General features: G+C 40.1%; 2 protein-coding genes across 3 annotated transcripts in view; both read left to right on the top strand.

The window, feature by feature from the left end:
- Window positions 1–2,354: 2,354 nt before the first annotated feature.
- On the top strand, window positions 2,355–5,345 carry LOC148422785 (aldo-keto reductase family 1 member D1-like). The gene is made up of 9 exons (XM_088416906.1): window positions 2,355–2,683; window positions 2,760–2,927; window positions 3,000–3,116; window positions 3,990–4,067; window positions 4,178–4,300; window positions 4,390–4,499; window positions 4,785–4,950; window positions 5,050–5,132; window positions 5,219–5,345. The coding sequence occupies exons 1-9, from the start codon at window positions 2,591–2,593 to the stop codon at window positions 5,259–5,261; spliced, it is 981 nt and encodes a 326-aa protein (XP_088273032.1). The 5' UTR covers window positions 2,355–2,590; the 3' UTR covers window positions 5,262–5,345.
- Window positions 5,346–6,209: 864 nt separating this feature from the next.
- Window positions 6,210–16,336, top strand: part of mon2 (MON2 homolog, regulator of endosome-to-Golgi trafficking) — a 32,873-nt gene continuing 22,746 nt past the window's right edge. For both annotated transcript variants that reach the window (XM_088417001.1, XM_088417000.1), the window contains exons 1-10: window positions 6,210–6,708; window positions 11,047–11,110; window positions 12,277–12,404; window positions 13,579–13,710; window positions 14,418–14,547; window positions 14,619–14,716; window positions 14,904–15,029; window positions 15,258–15,452; window positions 15,667–15,791; window positions 16,002–16,141. In XM_088417001.1, coding sequence (XP_088273127.1) covers window positions 6,601–6,708; window positions 11,047–11,110; window positions 12,277–12,404; window positions 13,579–13,710; window positions 14,418–14,547; window positions 14,619–14,716; window positions 14,904–15,029; window positions 15,258–15,452; window positions 15,667–15,791; window positions 16,002–16,141 — 1,246 coding nt within the window. In that variant the 5' untranslated portion in view covers window positions 6,210–6,600. The remainder of the gene's footprint in view (window positions 6,709–11,046; window positions 11,111–12,276; window positions 12,405–13,578; window positions 13,711–14,417; window positions 14,548–14,618; window positions 14,717–14,903; window positions 15,030–15,257; window positions 15,453–15,666; window positions 15,792–16,001; window positions 16,142–16,336) is intronic.

The following is a 16,336-nucleotide window of genomic DNA, read 5'->3' as shown; positions in this document are numbered from 1 at the left end:
CATGCGGCTTATAGTCCAGTGTGGTTTATCTGAAGTATTGATTTTGATCTGAAGTATTGATTTTGAGTTTGAACTGTAATTTTACAGGCTTCAATAGTAAAACACAATCGGGCGTGCTACTGTTGTGTTGGTGCAGTATTTTATTAATCCAAGTGTGTAGGTGTTATGTTGAAAATATGTTGATGCTTCTCTGTTTTTGAAAAGTGCAGACAGGTAACCAGGCAATTTGATTATTTTTTTTTTTAGCCCTTGTGACATTATGTTACAAATTATGGACATGTATGTGATTTTTCGTTTATTTTTTTAATGAAATCATAAAAGAATCAACAAGGAAAAAACTTGGCATGATTAATCTCTGAAAAATTTAAAATTGCAACGATTCTGGCATTTCTATGTGATCGCAGCTGGACGTGCAAGATTTTGTGTACAAAAATAATCATTGTCCAAAATTTGGACCATATAAAACCATTATCATTACAATTTTTGAGATGCATTTTAATAGGATTTATTACATTGATTTTCACGCAATTTTTGTCACATTCAATGAGTGGCCATCAGCAAACAAAAAATTATTTGTTGACTTGTGTTTCACCTCAAGACAGTAGGTGGCGGTAGAGAACAGCTAATGGCTATGTCTTAAAGTGTCATTTCATATGCTACAAAGACAGACCATACCATTTTTCATTTTTTTATGGGTGTTAATAAATGTAACCTAGATATATATGGATAAAACTGATGCTACGGAACAATTTGATTGGTTGAAGGACAAAAAATACTCATAAATAACTTTCATTACTAGGCCTTTAAAAGCATTTACAAAATTAGGAAGAAATTACAATGTGTATAGTTTGCAAAGTTTGGGCACAAGGGTTAAATACAAACAAAAAAAAACTATTTACCATCTTTCTGTGTGAGTAACTGGTATTACAACCTGTGGCTTATAGTCGGGCGCGGCTTATACATGAAAAAAAATTTCTGTTGCACTTTTGTTGTTGCAGTTTACAGTCCGAAAAATATGCTACTTTTTTGTACATTGAAGGTAACAATCAAGGATAATCTTACATTGATAGCAACATGTTTTTTTTGTGTGCATATCAGTGGATTTTATATAGCTGACTAAAATGAGCCTGAAACGTCAGCCGTATTGTTACCGTGGCGATGTTAGCAAGTCGCTTCATACAGTTGTAACAGCTTGCTCCCATCTTTATTTATAGTGTCAAACAATGTTTTGGGATCCGTGTCATGTTATCCTTTGAGTCGGAACAAAAACACGCTGAGCTAGACTAAACAACTTGAATGGGGAGGTCTCATCAAATGGGTCTTAGCTGCGCCTGTGATGCTTGTACTTTAAGGTCTCCGCTAGTGCATAGAGCCAGTACTTTTTAAAGACATAAATAATACAAAAACATTTTGCAAAATTCGTGCCACTTTTGCCATGCCATGGTGATGCAAAAATTATGCTATTTTTACAGTGTTTATGCAGCTTACAGGTTAGTCTGAAACTGAAGAAAAAAATAACCAAGTGCATCCGGTGCCTGAAATTAAAAAAAAAAAAAAAAAAAGCAGACTGAACCAACGTCCGAGTCCGTCCTTGTTCGAACGCGGGAATATTACTAAAACAGAACCGAAAAAGTTATGGCGTCTCCAGATGATTCAATTAAGAGTGCACTGGTTAGAGCACACGGAAAGGGATTTCAATTGAGTCGTTTATTAATTGCGGCCTTTTGGCATATACACACATTCATAAACTTAGTGAAACACTGATGCTGCGCAACTTCGGGTATTTATAGTAAAAAGAACTTGGACCGTGTCGCGAGGAAAAGGAAAAACAGCTTCAAGCGCATTCAACTTTACAGTGACAAGGCGTTCACTGACCGCTCACAATGTGGGAAATCTGAAATACACTCAATTTAAACCATAACAAATATATAACTTATGAACACAAGAAAATATGAAGAGTTTGCAAAAGATGAGATTTATTCTGTTTTGCTGTAGTTTATGTTTTTATTTTCTACGCTAACATAGAAAATACCAAAATTTGATCCCCAAATTAAGGGTGGGTTTTATACACAGGTGCGTCTTATACTTTAGAAATTGTGAAATACTTTCACAGAGGTCATATTTCAACACACCACTACCTAGAAAATGGCCATTATCAAACATTGGCTGTTTCATCTAAACATGTTTTACAGTCAAATTTAAATGTATTGAAAGCTTTTTAGTTTTTGCAGACTGTTGCTGTGGCGACGCAAAAAAAAATTACGCTATCTTTCAGGGCTTAAACTCAATAAATTTTGCACTTGCTATTTTAGAGTTATTTTCCTTTTTTTTTTTTTTTTTTGCACCAAAAATGAAAGCGTGACATTCAATCAGATTGCTCCCACTGTCACTAGGGGGCACAATTTCCGATCTTTCTGCTATAAAACGCTACCGGCGTTTTTACGGCCCGAGCGCCATTAAAGTTCAGCCTTATCAAGTGTGCAAATAAACACACGGGAGGTCAAGGTAAAGTTCAAGGTTCACCCGCCTGCACTCAATCAACTATCGGACCTAAAACACTTCACATGTTAACGTGTCCGCTACAATACAAATGAACCTGACTGCGGAAAACCATCGGATTCCTCTTAGCGACGGGAACCAAATCCCGTCGCTGGGATTGGGCACGTACGGAGACCCTCGGACGGTGAGGAGGACCACCAAAGCGTTGTTTGGAATTTGGATAAGAAGCCGGACTCAAGTGTGCTTTTTATCCTTCTCAGACGCCAAAGGGCACGGCTTTGGAATGTGTCAAGCACGCCATCGATGTGGGCTACAGGCACTTTGATGGAGCTTTGGTGTATTTCAATGAGCATGAGGTGGGTCAAGCCATCAGAGAAAAGATTGCTGATGGAACTGTGAGAAGAGAAGACATCTTTTATTGTGGGAAGGTAATTTTAGCACGTTGCGTTGATAAATATCGATGCGGTAGTTATCAAAAGTTATTTGATGTCATTCTCCAGCTGTGGAATACCTTCCATCCGCCAAAGCTGGTGAGACCGACTTTGGAGAGGACCCTGAAGGCACTGAAACTGGATTATGTGGATCTCTACATCATTGAACTACCAATGGCCTTTAAGGTTCCAAGTACACTTAAATACATACACTCAGGGATAAAAATGGGTCATTTTATTGCTTGCTTCATATTCCGCAAACACAATTATCGTATTTCCCGGACTATAAGCCGCACCTGTATATAAGCCGCAGCAGCAAAAATTGAGCAAAAAATTTAAAAAAAAATTGTCACGGATAAGCCGCACCGGACTATAAGGCGCAGGTCATTATATCAGGTTTTTACGCAAAAAGATGGTATACAGAAGGGTTTTGTTTTTTTATTAATTTTTTAAAACGTTTTTATAGATTGTCTGCTTAGCAGCAACATAGTCATAAAAAATGTGACGCAAATCAATTTGTATAGTGGTTTCTCTTGAACTATTTAGAAATAAAAAGGTAAAAAAACAATTATGAACTTTAATTAGAAATATCGATTGTGCTGAGGATATTATGCACATAAACGACTACATTTGTGATCGTAGTTAAGGTCTCTTCTCAAAATGAAATCATTAATTGAATTTTAAATACAAATTGTATTGTATAAAAAGTACTTGTTGCATATGACAAGTTTGGCTCAAACCATTCTGTTGGGGGGGGGGGGGGGATTTTTAAGATATTTAATTTGAATAGCCTGAATCCAAAATTCCGTCTATGAACTTACACTATATTTTCCTGAAATATTTACCTAATTTAATGATTTTTTTTTTCAAACATTTCTCCATTGATGCTACCTTTAAATATTAAAAGATCTCACAAACCCCCATTTTAGAACCACTGACCTATGGGACTTTTCCTCTTGTTTTTGTGGTTTTATTTGGTGTCTAGCATCAAATAAAGCTTGCGTTATGTATTTTTCTGTGATTTATTTTTCACCGAATCGAATTGTGCTTGCTTTTCAGCCCGGGAATGAATTTTATCCGAAAGACCAGAATGGGAAGTACATCTACTACTACACAGACCTCTCTGCGACATGGGAGGTATTGATGATTTTCAATAGGCTCGCTTTGTTTTTATTCATGTTTACAGAACATGTACTTCCCACTTCTGCAGAAGTAGTAGTAGTTAGTAATAATAATTTCTTGTTTAGGCTTTAGAGGCATGTGTAGACGCTGGCCTTGTCAAGTCCCTGGGAGTATCCAACTTTAATCGCAGACAACTTGAACTGATTCTCAACAAACCCGGCCTCAAACACAAGCCTGTATCCAATCAGGTTCCAGATAAATATTCCCCCCCCCCCCCTTTAGTATTCTTAAAGTATTTTTGTGATCATTCTGTAATATATTGTTGTGTCTCGTTCAGGTGGAATGTCATCCTTACTTCACGCAACCCAAACTTCTGGAGTATTGCCGTCAAAACGGAATCGTTATTGTCGGATACTGCCCGCTGGGTTCCTCGAGAGATGCTTCCTGGTGTGTGGGGATGTTTGATTGGCTATCGCAAGAAGGATCATCAAAAAAATCATCAAAAAAAGAAAAATGACAGTTATCCGTCCAGGCCATGAAGGGGCAAAGCAGTCAAATCAATGCAAACAACACCTCATTAGAGATGCTGTTTTTTTTTTTTTTTTTATCTCCGCGCATATTGTTGTGTACTCCTTCCAAACGATCATCTGTCCATGCTAACAATTTTCTACGCCGAGCAGAAGAAGAAACTTGTTCTCATCGGTCACTTCCTACTGTGTTCTTATAAATAAGGGTCAATGTCAAATGTCCCCCCATGCTGGAGGATGAGCTCCTGGTATCCATTGGGAAGAAGTACAACAAGAGCAGCGCTCAGGTGGCCCTGCGCTTTAACGTCCAAAGAGGAGTGGTGGTCATCCCCAAAAGCTTCAACCCGCAGCGGATAAAACACAACTTTCAGGTTTGTGCGCACGTCACAGCAGCGCTTGAGATCCAAACATAAAGTACTACTGCTTATATTCTGGTTTTCTATGACTATGGATTTCATCTGTTTTCACAGATATTTGATTTTTCACTTACCGAAGAAGAAATGAAAGCCATCGAAGGTCTAAACAAGAATATTCGTTTTGTGGAGCTACGCATGTAAGAAAGATTGACTTTGTTGCTACATTATCGTGTGGACTTAAATGTTTTTTTTTGTGTGTGTGTGTTTTGATGTCACGACACAGGTGGAGTGACCATCCGGAGTACCCGTTTCATGATGAATACTAAGTATTATTATAAGTATACATCCTTGATAGCTAAATAAAGCCATCAATGTATTAGATGAATAAATATTTCTCTGGAAAATCTCAATCTAATGTAAGCATTGCTGAAATCTTTGGGTATAGCTCTCAAATCTCATCGTTCTTTGGTCTATTTGTTTTGATTCATTCAAGCTACCCTAACATGTCTTGGTGTGCTCAGTAGAGGACATCTAGCATGTCCAATGAAGTTTCGTTACGATCTTGCTGAGACATATTGGACACAACGGTGGACAAATAGGCTGGGCCTCGGGAGAATATTGAATCTTATCGCAGGTGAACCCATCACAAGATGTTTTTAAGCACCAGAGTTCTTTAGTTAACATTGCAGGAAAATGTATGTTTATTTGCGTGCACACAGACTGTGCCGCTCTAATTATAACTGTAAAAATATGTAGATTTTGTGATATTATTGACTTTGTGTTTACAGTTTAGTGGTCCTTTAAAATTGATGGCTGAATCTTTATTGAGCTAAGATGCATATTTTGTATTGGAAACCCCTAAAACACACTACTAAATAGGCAATTATAAGTTTAACTTTTTAAACCAAATTATTGAAATTTACTTTCCCTCCTTGTACAAATTTTGGCCTATCACCTGTAGTTTATATGTATGTACGGTATATCTGTATTACACTGCCCCTCTGTGGCCAAAACATGCACACGCGAAAAAGCAGCACATTGACAATGAGCAGTGAAACACACCATCACTGTGCAGATGGTGTTTGTTTACGTTCTAATTGACTATGTTATCACTGTACATTTTATCATTTAAATATTCCCGAAACGGGTCGCTGAAAGGTCCATACAAGCTTTATTCGGCAGAGGTCGCTGTGGCAACGACGATGACTCGTTCAGTGTTTACGGAAGTAAGAGTGACGTGTCACCCACAGGACACCGATGCATTGTGGGTAAGGAAGCCAAGCTAACGGCGGCCGATGCCACTTACGTAGCACTCCAACGCTATTTGACAAGAGCAGTCGATGAATGAGGATACAGCGAAAAAGGAGCCATGTCATTTTCGTACGTCTAATGTCCGCGCCGTTTGACGAAAGCGGACATATGTCGGCGTCGTCGCTGCTCTCCTGCGCATCGGCGCTCCAAGCGAACGAGACGGGGGCTCCCGTGCGGATGCACCGCGGCGTTTCCGTGCTCTTTTCCAGGGGAGGCGAATAAAAAAAAGTCGCGGCGGATTATCAAGCTGCGAAGGAGTGGATGGGTGGCGGCTTCGACTACGACCACGTCCACCCTGCCTGACTATTTATTGTTTTCTCTTCCGTCCGTCGAACGCGCTCCTTGGGCTTAAAGATGTCGACCAGTAGTCCCGAGGCGGTGAAGAAACTGCTGGAGAACATGCAGACCGACCTGCGCTCGCTCTCCATGGAGTGCAAGAAGAAATTCCCACCAGTTAAGGAGGTCAGTCAGCTATCTTAGCATAGCGTCATTTTATATTTTCTCACACGCGTAACCCAATCGCAAACACCGGCGGGCCTCGTCAAAAAAAGTTCGGCCCTAGTTCATAATGAATGAGCTGTTTGTTGACATTCAAGTGGGCTCCATGCCACGTCACAAGCCGAAACATTAGGAACATTAATTCAGGGGCGGGCTTCTCAAAGTTTTTGCTGTTTTATTTATTGTTCGTCATACCCGGGAATATTCTTATAATAGTTTTCTATATCAAATTATAAGATGTGGATCTTTTCGAAATTAGTGAATGACACTTTTCTGAGTATGTCCACGTGACGTTGTCAAGCTGAGCTGTGATTGGTCGTTACAACCTGAGTGATGTCATTTTCAGTCGACAGCAAGTGGCAAAAAGGTTGAACTCTGAGATGGATAAAAACGGGTGGAATCTGAATGTTTTGTATAGACCAGGAACACATTATAGCACATCATTGAAGTTGGCTTTAACTTTGAGCATTTTTTTTCCAGTCAAATGTTTTGCAGTGGTCACGGGACACTTAACATAAACAATCAAAAGTGTTTTTATTACAACTCACATATTGGCTTACATGAAGTTTACCCATTGTTGTGAATGTAGGCGTGTATTTAAAGTAATATATATATATATATATATATATATATATATATATATATATATATATATATATATATATATATATATATATATGTATATATATATATGTATATGGTGTGCTTGGTCCAAAGTCGGTCTAACTAGCTTGGATGAATGTACGTTTTTTTTTTGTTTTTGCTTTTTTAATGGGTTTATTAAGTGCACTCAACAACTACATATTGTGACATCAATAACGTTAGATTTCTTGTGATCAACATCAGAGAGGATTTTTTGTGTTTTGTTTTGTTTTATGCCACTGATGGTTTTACACCACAGCTATGTAATACCAGCCTGTGTTTTACTCTGTTTTGACATTCCCTGCCCATGACCCCATCCAAGGTCAACAGCTGCATGTTGCAAATGTGGCAGTAACACAGCCCATTCTCGATACAGTATCCCAATAAAAATACATTTCTTGGTACATGCAGTTTCCCTAGATATGACATTCCCACCATTACTGCTACTGTTAATTTAAAATCTTATTCTTGCACTGTATGTTCTATTATTCAGTTAAGTCAATACTTTTGAAGGCTTAACTTCACTAGTGACCGTAATGAAGTGTTTCCCAGAAAAAAGATTGTGTTTTAAAAAAACTATCGCTAAGTGTCGAGTAGTTTTTCAGCAATTATCACAAGAACATTTTCTGTTTACTTGTAAACCTTTCCAGCTTCTGTTTTATTGTGCCATTCCTCCACATCTCTTACGTGCTTGGTTTTGTTGCTGCTATTGTTGTGTGAGTCACACAGCAGACAAACCAGCTTTTATGACTGCAAAGCCCCTCGGCGAACACAAATCCTCTTCATCATTTGTTGCTCTGCTGTATCGCGACGCTTCTTGGAAACTCATTTCTACTCCGCTTGTCTGCGCCCAGCCGTAGTCCAGTCCTTTTCATACCGACAACATAAAGTATATTATAACGCGTTTTCTTACAATGTGAAAACGCATAGAGATTCTAGTGGGCAAATTAGGAAGCAAATTATCCTAAAATCGAACCCGAGTGGCCTTCACAAAAGCCCTCAGAGAAGTGACAGTTAGGTTGCCTTCTGACACTACGTAAACGGGTACCTGAGGCGGAAGAAAAGCCTCGAGATACAGTGATCCCTCCTACTTCGCGGTCTCAGATATCGTGGTCTCAGTACTTCACGGGTTTTTCCAGGAAAAATTGAAAATATTTCAAAATAAAAAATAATTTTAAAAATGTGCAAAAATGGAAAAAGAAATTTGAAAAAAAGTACATTATACAGTACTGTATTCATCAAATAACTAAGTAATATTAGTTAATAACTATGTTAAGAATTCTTCAAGTGTTAGCGTTTGTGACGTTTGTTATCTTATTTTGAAATGCATGCTTTTAATTTGTCGGGTCGCGTTGCATTTCCGTTTCCTGTTTACGTTCTCTGTGCGTAATTCGGCTCATTGCGGTGACGTAGTGAATGACAACGTAAACTCATATTTATAGTTTATTATCATTTATGTTGATAACGCACGCTACTGCCTATGTTTACTAAGCGATAAGTGTTTATTCTGTTTATGTGTTCGTTTAGGTATAGGTTGCACTTTATAGTTAGTAGTTGTCGTTAGTTGTTGCTAACCCGCTAATGTCGGATAAAAATACAGTAAATTCATAGATTAAGTGTTTATATGTGAGTTGACTGACTTTAAGATTGTTGTTGATTTATTATTCAACAGATACTACACGATACACCATACATGAGCCAAAATAAATGTGAAGTTCAACGTGATGACTTGCGTACTCTTTCACCGGAGTCTTGGTGCAGATAACCAGTCCTGAGAACAAATTCTCAACAAACTAAGTAATATTAGTTATTTAACGAATATACAATAATGTTAATAAGGATAATGTAATTTTAAATAATCGGAGAAAGGAAATAAAATACGCAAAAAATACACACAAAAAAAGGTTGTTTATGGTTACTGCGGCTATATTGGGGCGTACATAGAAATCTAGGAACTGATACCCTATTTTGCTGGTTTCAGACTTCGCGGGGGGTTGACACCCCCCTTTAACAGCCAAGTAGGTGGAGGATCACTGTACTTGAATTTCTTGAGCTCGTTTCACACCCAGCTGATAGCATGTAAACATTTTCAGTCATGTTTGCAGTGTCACATGAAGTATAACTGCATTACATCATGCTTGCTCAATGTGTTGCTAGCATTTGGCCCCTCTTGTAGCCGAATCAAAATATTAGCAATGTCCTTCTGTATACGCCACTGCTTCGCTGGGTAAATATATCAAGGCTTGTCATCGTTCCAGGAATTTGCTGAATTTACAGTTGCGTCAGTGTCTGCGTGTAAGCTTCGCCTGCGTTACTTGTCAAATAGATGAGCAGACGGGAATCACTTCTGCTTTTGAATTCTTCCCCAAATGCACTCGTTTTGTTACGAATAAGCAGGAGACTCAAAACATTTTGTAGCTTTTTCCATGGAATAGTTTTGACTCAACACAGAGGTTCGTATGTGATGTTAGCAGCCAATGAAAAGTTTGAAAGCAGCTGCCAAGGTTGTGGACATGGTCGCTTTGTGGCATGGAGAGGAAAGCTTAAAACAGAACTTTTTTTTTAACAAAGCACTGAGTGTTGGAATCCAAAAGATTTCCACCAGACTTCTGCAAAAAAAAGGCATATATTACTTGCTTATAGGTCAATGATACTTGGAAAATTATTTTTTTTAATTCCCACTTCCATAGATTAGCTTACAGCCCCTGGGATTTTTTTGTCCCATTGGTATTTGATAATAATAATAATATAAATGTTTGAGTAGTGAACATTATCACCAATCGCCCACAATACATAGTAATCAGTGTAATCTATAGTAACACACATAATATTGCACATATCAATATATTTCCGCATTACTAGATCGTTAATTGTACAAGTCAAGGTACCTTTTTGACAGTCGGCCCAGTACTGACTTGTTGTGTATGTAAAAATTGCTAAATGCCACTAGAATCTGTAGATAGGCGTGTAATGAACCGCGGGGATGCTATTTCATTTTATTGCTACGATTCCTCCATCCACTGCAATTTTTTTTTTTTCAAAAGCTGCAGCACGCATTGAGTTGAAAGGGTTAAAGTACACAAAAGATAATCACTTAAAAACACCCTTAAAGGGGAAAGTCAAGGTTAAAAAAAATCTTTATATCCATATTTTATATGTGGCCCCAATAGTCTAAAAGCAGCATTGCAAAATAGTCAGTTTTGCCCATCTTAAGGGGCGGCCATTTTGCCACTTGTTGTCAAGGTGACAGAGTTGCTCAGGTAATCATAATAACAGTACATCTATAAATAATAAATCTAGATATCTCTTAAGAAACACTCGGTACTATTTGCAGAAAAGGGAAGTGCTATAAGGAAGTAACTCTCAACAGTATAGCTGTTGCCTCATAAAATGTGATTTGTGGTCATTGCACAAAAAAAGACGTAATGATTGTTTTGATATTGACTGAACTGAAGTGCGATTAAATTTGACACATATTACAGAGTTGTTGTTGTTTTTTTCCCCCCCAGAAGCTCACCCACACTATCATATTTCAAATGCATTATAAATTATATCAATAAGGGTTTACTATATAACATCCTCTGTCTTTACTTTTAAGAAATGTTGCTTTGTCTTTTTACCGCACTTTAACCCAATTGCTTTTTTACTCTTTTCCCTCAGGCTGCCGAATCTGGCATTGTGAAGATTAAGACAATTGCAGCAAGGAATACCGATATACTGGCCGGTGAGTGAAATACGGTCAAATCCGCTCACTTTTGCTTGCGGGGCCTCCCGATCTTTTTTAAGCCTTAAGCAGGGTAGGCGGTGGGCAAAACAATTTACGACATCTTAAGTGATCTCAAACACATTCACTGACATGCTTTCAAAGCAGAATTGCTCATAATCGCCAGCCGTGTTGGGGGCATTTTCCCCTCATCCTTCAGGACCAAGCAAATATTGCGATGGCGAGGTCACAAATTATAGGCAATCAAAATGCACGGACGCGTCCACACAGACGAAAAATCCATCCATCAAGCCAACCCAAATAGCATGTTTTAAGCAGGCGGGATACAGCCACCCACATTATTGTTTTACAGCAATATTTAACCATATTTATAATATTATGTGTATCTGTGCAGCTCGGTGGCATAGTGGTTAGCGTGTCCGCCTTACAGTTTAGGGAATTCAAATCCACCTCGCTCTCCGGCCTTCCTGTGTGGGGTTTGCATGTTCTCCCCTTGCCTGTGTGGGTTCTCTCCAGGCCCTCTGTCTTCCTACAATCCATAAACATGCATGGCAAGTGATTTGGACACTCTAAATGGTCCTTAAGTGTGATTGGGCGCATTAATGGTTGTTCCTCTCTATGTGCCTTGCAATTGGCTGGCAACCCGGGTCAGCCATAAATTGACACAAATGCCGTTATCTTCTGGAGTTCCTAAATAAAATGCAATGGGTGATATCTCTACAAATGTCGTTCCAAAATGTAATAAATGAGACACAGACGAGATCAAATTGTCTTCCAAAACGGTTGTGTTTTTACAAATCTGATCTTCACAAATAAGCTGGGTGAATCCCTCTCTCCTGCACACCTTGTGAAACAATTGGATTCCAGTTGAAGAATATAAGCGTGGAAGACACCCCTAGAGCTCGCTAGCTGTCAGCTCGGCCCAAAGATCGGATCAAAGCGGATCTTGCAGAAGTAGAAGCAAATAGAGCAGAACACGTAAAAGGGATATTCCTTTGTTGTGACATTTCAAGCGCAAGGCTCTCCCTCCGACTGAAGATCTGAGGTGCTTGAAACATCACCGCTAATTTCGGTCTCCCTTAAAAAGTAGAACTTGTAATCTGGCAACAATTTGCGGTTCCTTCTCGGTCATAACAATATTAATGTCGCGGTTTCTTCTTTTGCAGCTCTCAAGGAGAATAGCTCGGAGGTTGTGCAGCCTTTCTTGATGGGCTGCGGAACTAAAGAACCCAAAATCACCCAGCTGTGCCTGGCTGCCATCCAGAGACTCATGTCCCACGAAGTGGTATCTGAGGTGTGGAACGGGGGTTGGGGGGCGTGGCTGTATAGGCGACCGTGTTTATGCAAATGCATGCAGCACACCAAGGCAAACGCTCAGGGTCATACGGCCGGAAAGACCGGAGGACATTCTGTCGTGACTTATTTGTGTCATCCCGATTCATTCGAGGACACGCACATAGCAAACAGTCCTTGGATTGGTGCAGGTGTTCCGAATTGTGTGGCCAATGAGTGTACATCTTCAAATGATCTGGCCCTGTGTGCCAAAATAATTCTTCAACCTTGGCGATAATTTGTAAACGCAAATGTGCGTGTTAATTTGAAAGAATTTTGTCCCACTTGCAAGAATGTTTGAACTCAATAAGGGAGGACTTTTGAGCATCAACTGTTCAAACTAAAGGTTTTTACTTGGATTTAACTCTTGTCTTGGCCACACCCACACCTTAATTTAGATGAGATGTTTTCAGAAGTGCTCCTGCCAGATGTTCGCCTGCACAACTTTCTCTTCGACAGCAGACGTCATTGTTTTGTTATCTCATTCACCACCTTTGACGGATATCTATACATCAATTTTAACAGGGCGGACACTGAATTAGTTAATATTAGCAAGTGGTCCAGGTCATGCAGCAGGAAAGCATCCCCTAACCATCTCGTTTGTGCCATTTTGTTTTACTATCACCGTGGCTTTGTTTTTATATCAAATTCTGTGTTAATTTTACACGACGTGTTACTGGCCACAAACCTTCTAAGGAGTTCCATTTTTGTCCCGTTAGCCCATCAAGATGTTTTTTGGCAAATAGGGCCAGAAAACCTTGGAGAAAAACATCCTTTTGAAACTGCATCTTATATTCAATTGGTTTGTATTCAGTTGTGTTTATGATGCGAAAATCTTAAGTGTGGTAAATGCAAAGCCTCTTGGCATTGACGATTGTGTCACCAGTTCCATCATCATTGAACTTACTACAAGGTTAAAAATCACGCTGGCGGCCACTTGAGGGATTGCATAAACAGCTGTGACACCCTTGAAAGCACAACGTGTCATAAGTGTCAACATCTCTTAAATTGCCATCGAGATGTCAATCCATAGACGTTTTTTGACCCTGAAGCAAGTTGCATATCGCCTCCTTTTTGATGTATTCTGATCTACGAAGAAAAATGGAGCAGACGTTTGATGGTGTGTTTTGTTGCAGGCGGCGGCAGGCAACATCATCAACATGCTATGGCAGCTGATGGAGAACGGTTTAGAAGAGCTGAAGCTTCTACAGACCGTGCTGGTGCTGCTGACCACCAACACGGTGGTCCACGATGAAGTTCTTTCCAAGGTAGAAACTCAACACGCAGTCACGCAAAACATGTTCCGACACAGCGGGGATGCGTGAATGCTTGTTTGTCCCTCTGTGCCCCATGATTGGCTGGCAACCAGTTCAGGCTGTCCCCCGCCTACTGCCCATAATCGGCTGGGATAGGCACCAGCAGGCCTGTGACCGGCGTGAGGATAAGAGGCTCTAGAAAATGGATGGAAATGAAACATCAGTGTCCAATTTATTAAACTCTGGAATTACATTTATATTGCTATCAGATGGATTTTGTTCAGAAAATCCTAAAGACGTGAAGGGTAACGCCATCCGTTTCATTTCTGAATTGTCTGTTTCTCGAATGACAACACGTATCCGTATAAAACTTGACAAAATCCAGTTATACATATTCCAAAGGATTCACTGTAACACAGTTTGGTAATAAGTTGCTTCATGTTCTGTTTAATTGGCTCTTATTTTGAAAAGAAATGTATTGTTGCTGTAACGGCATTAAAAAGCATAAAATTAAATTTTCAGGAGAGAAAAAAAAACTAATTTACACTCCACCCGCTGAATTGCCTTCACGTACTCTCTTACAGTACATCAAAATGGAGCCTGTTGACTTTTGTGATTACTCTGTGTAAGCACTCAAGAGGACGAGACGCAGTTCCTCTTTACACTAGCGTCACATCAAATCAATATTTGCATTTTGCTTTTCACGTGCGCTCGTCCAGGCCATCGTCCTTTGTTTCCGCCTCCACTTCACTAAGGACAACATCACCAACAACACAGCGGCCGCCACTGTCCGGCAGGTGGTCACCGTGGTCTTTGAGAGGATGGTTGCTGAGGATGAGCGTTTTAAAGGTGACTATTTTTTTCCCCCACTCCCATTAACCTGCAGGGGATTGTCACGACTAACTCCATTTATGTGTCAGGTATTGTAGAGCAGCAGCCTCCTGTCCAGGGCAATACCAATAGGCGATCTGTCACCACCTTGAGGCCAAGTGCAAAAGACGCATACATGCTTTTCCAGGTATGTCCACACGGGGGCGACAGCGTCCATCACAGCTGTATGCACTATTGACATCCCTCTTGGTTGCTCTCTGCTTTTGTAGTTTGTTTATCATCCAGGCAGTCACTCCCCTAAAATAATTTGTCAGGACCTCTGATTAGGCTCATGGCGCGACTCATTATTTGCTTATCGCCGTGGCGCCCTATAGGACCTGTGCCAGCTGGTGAATGCAGATGCCCCCTACTGGTTGGTGGGAATGACGGAAATGACTCGGACGTTTGGCCTGGAGCTGCTGGAGTCTGTCCTCAATGATTTCCCTGGCGTGTTTCTGCAGGTGCCTCCCATGCATTTCAAGTGTAGCTGAATAGAACTTGGATCTCACGGTCACATTCGGTGTGTTAAGATAGATGGTTTGAAAATGTGGAGTCGTCATTGTTCTTACCGTTTAATGTAAAAACGTAAAATCGATAAATTTACAGAGGAGGGTTTTTTTTTTGGGGCATTGATTTGCCAGCTAGTATTTGTATTTATTTATTTATCTCTTTCTTCTATTTCCAAACAGCACCAGGAGTTCAGCTTCTTGTTGAAGGAGCGAGTGTGTCCGCTGGTCATCAAGCTCTTCTCGCCCAACATCAAGTTCCGACAGGGGAGCAGTAGCGCCGCCTCGCCGGCCCCCGTGGAGAAGCCCTACTTCCCTATCTGCATGCGGCTGCTGCGCGTGGTGTCGGTGCTCATCAAGCACTTCTACAGCCTGCTGGTACGAGCCTGCCGTTTTGGATCGGAGCTTTCCTCAAAAGCCAAGCTGATGTTCTGAGTGCAAATGCTGAAAATATGTATTGGATTCGTGCTCACTGGGGATTTGGAGACGGATAATCTAATATTGCAGTTTGGTTTATTTTATTTGGTTTTTTTTTTCCTTTTTTTGATGATTTTTATTTATTTTATTATTTATTTTATTTTTTTAACTCCAGGTAACAGAGTGTGAGATCTTCCTGTCTCTGCTCGTGAAGTTTCTGGATGGGGAAAAGCCTCAGTGGCTCCGAGCTGTGGCTGTGGAGTCGGTTCACAGGCTGTGTGTACAGCCGCATTTGTTACGGTATGAATTTCTTGTCATCACTAATTGTTATTAAATACAACAACTGTTATTCGTAATGGAGACTTTGAGACTGTGATGTTGACATTTTCACTTCAACTCTCGTAACATTTAGTGCTGACTTAAAGCACATAATGAAGGATGCATTTATAGTTTGTTCTTTCTTTTCAGAAGCCAATTTATAATTATTTTGTCTTCTTCAACTTATTGCAGTTCATTCTGCGTATCGTATGACATGAAGCAGCACTCCACCAGGGTGTTCCGAGACATCGTCAATGCCCTGGGCTCCTTTATCCAGTCCCTCTTCATTGTTCCTAATGTGGGCAATGCATCAGCTGTCGGCGCACCAGCTGGTATGATTTAGAGTGCTTTTGGGACCGCGCCATTTACAGAAAATGTCAGATGCTTTGCCCTCATCAGATTCTCGCCCAAATATGCAGTTACTCTACATAAAGTTACCTTCGAGCAATATTTTTCACCAAAAAATTCCAGACTCTGATTGTATCAACGGCTAATGTCCAATCGATTAAATGCCAAGCACTCCATCA

This window comes from Hippichthys cyanospilos, chromosome 6 (genome assembly GCF_059441005.1).
Source record: "Hippichthys cyanospilos isolate Australia breed blue-spotted pipefish chromosome 6, RoL_Hcya_1.0, whole genome shotgun sequence".
Taxonomy (NCBI): domain Eukaryota; kingdom Metazoa; phylum Chordata; class Actinopteri; order Syngnathiformes; family Syngnathidae; genus Hippichthys; species Hippichthys cyanospilos.
This window is presented reverse-complemented; position numbering and strand designations above follow the sequence as displayed.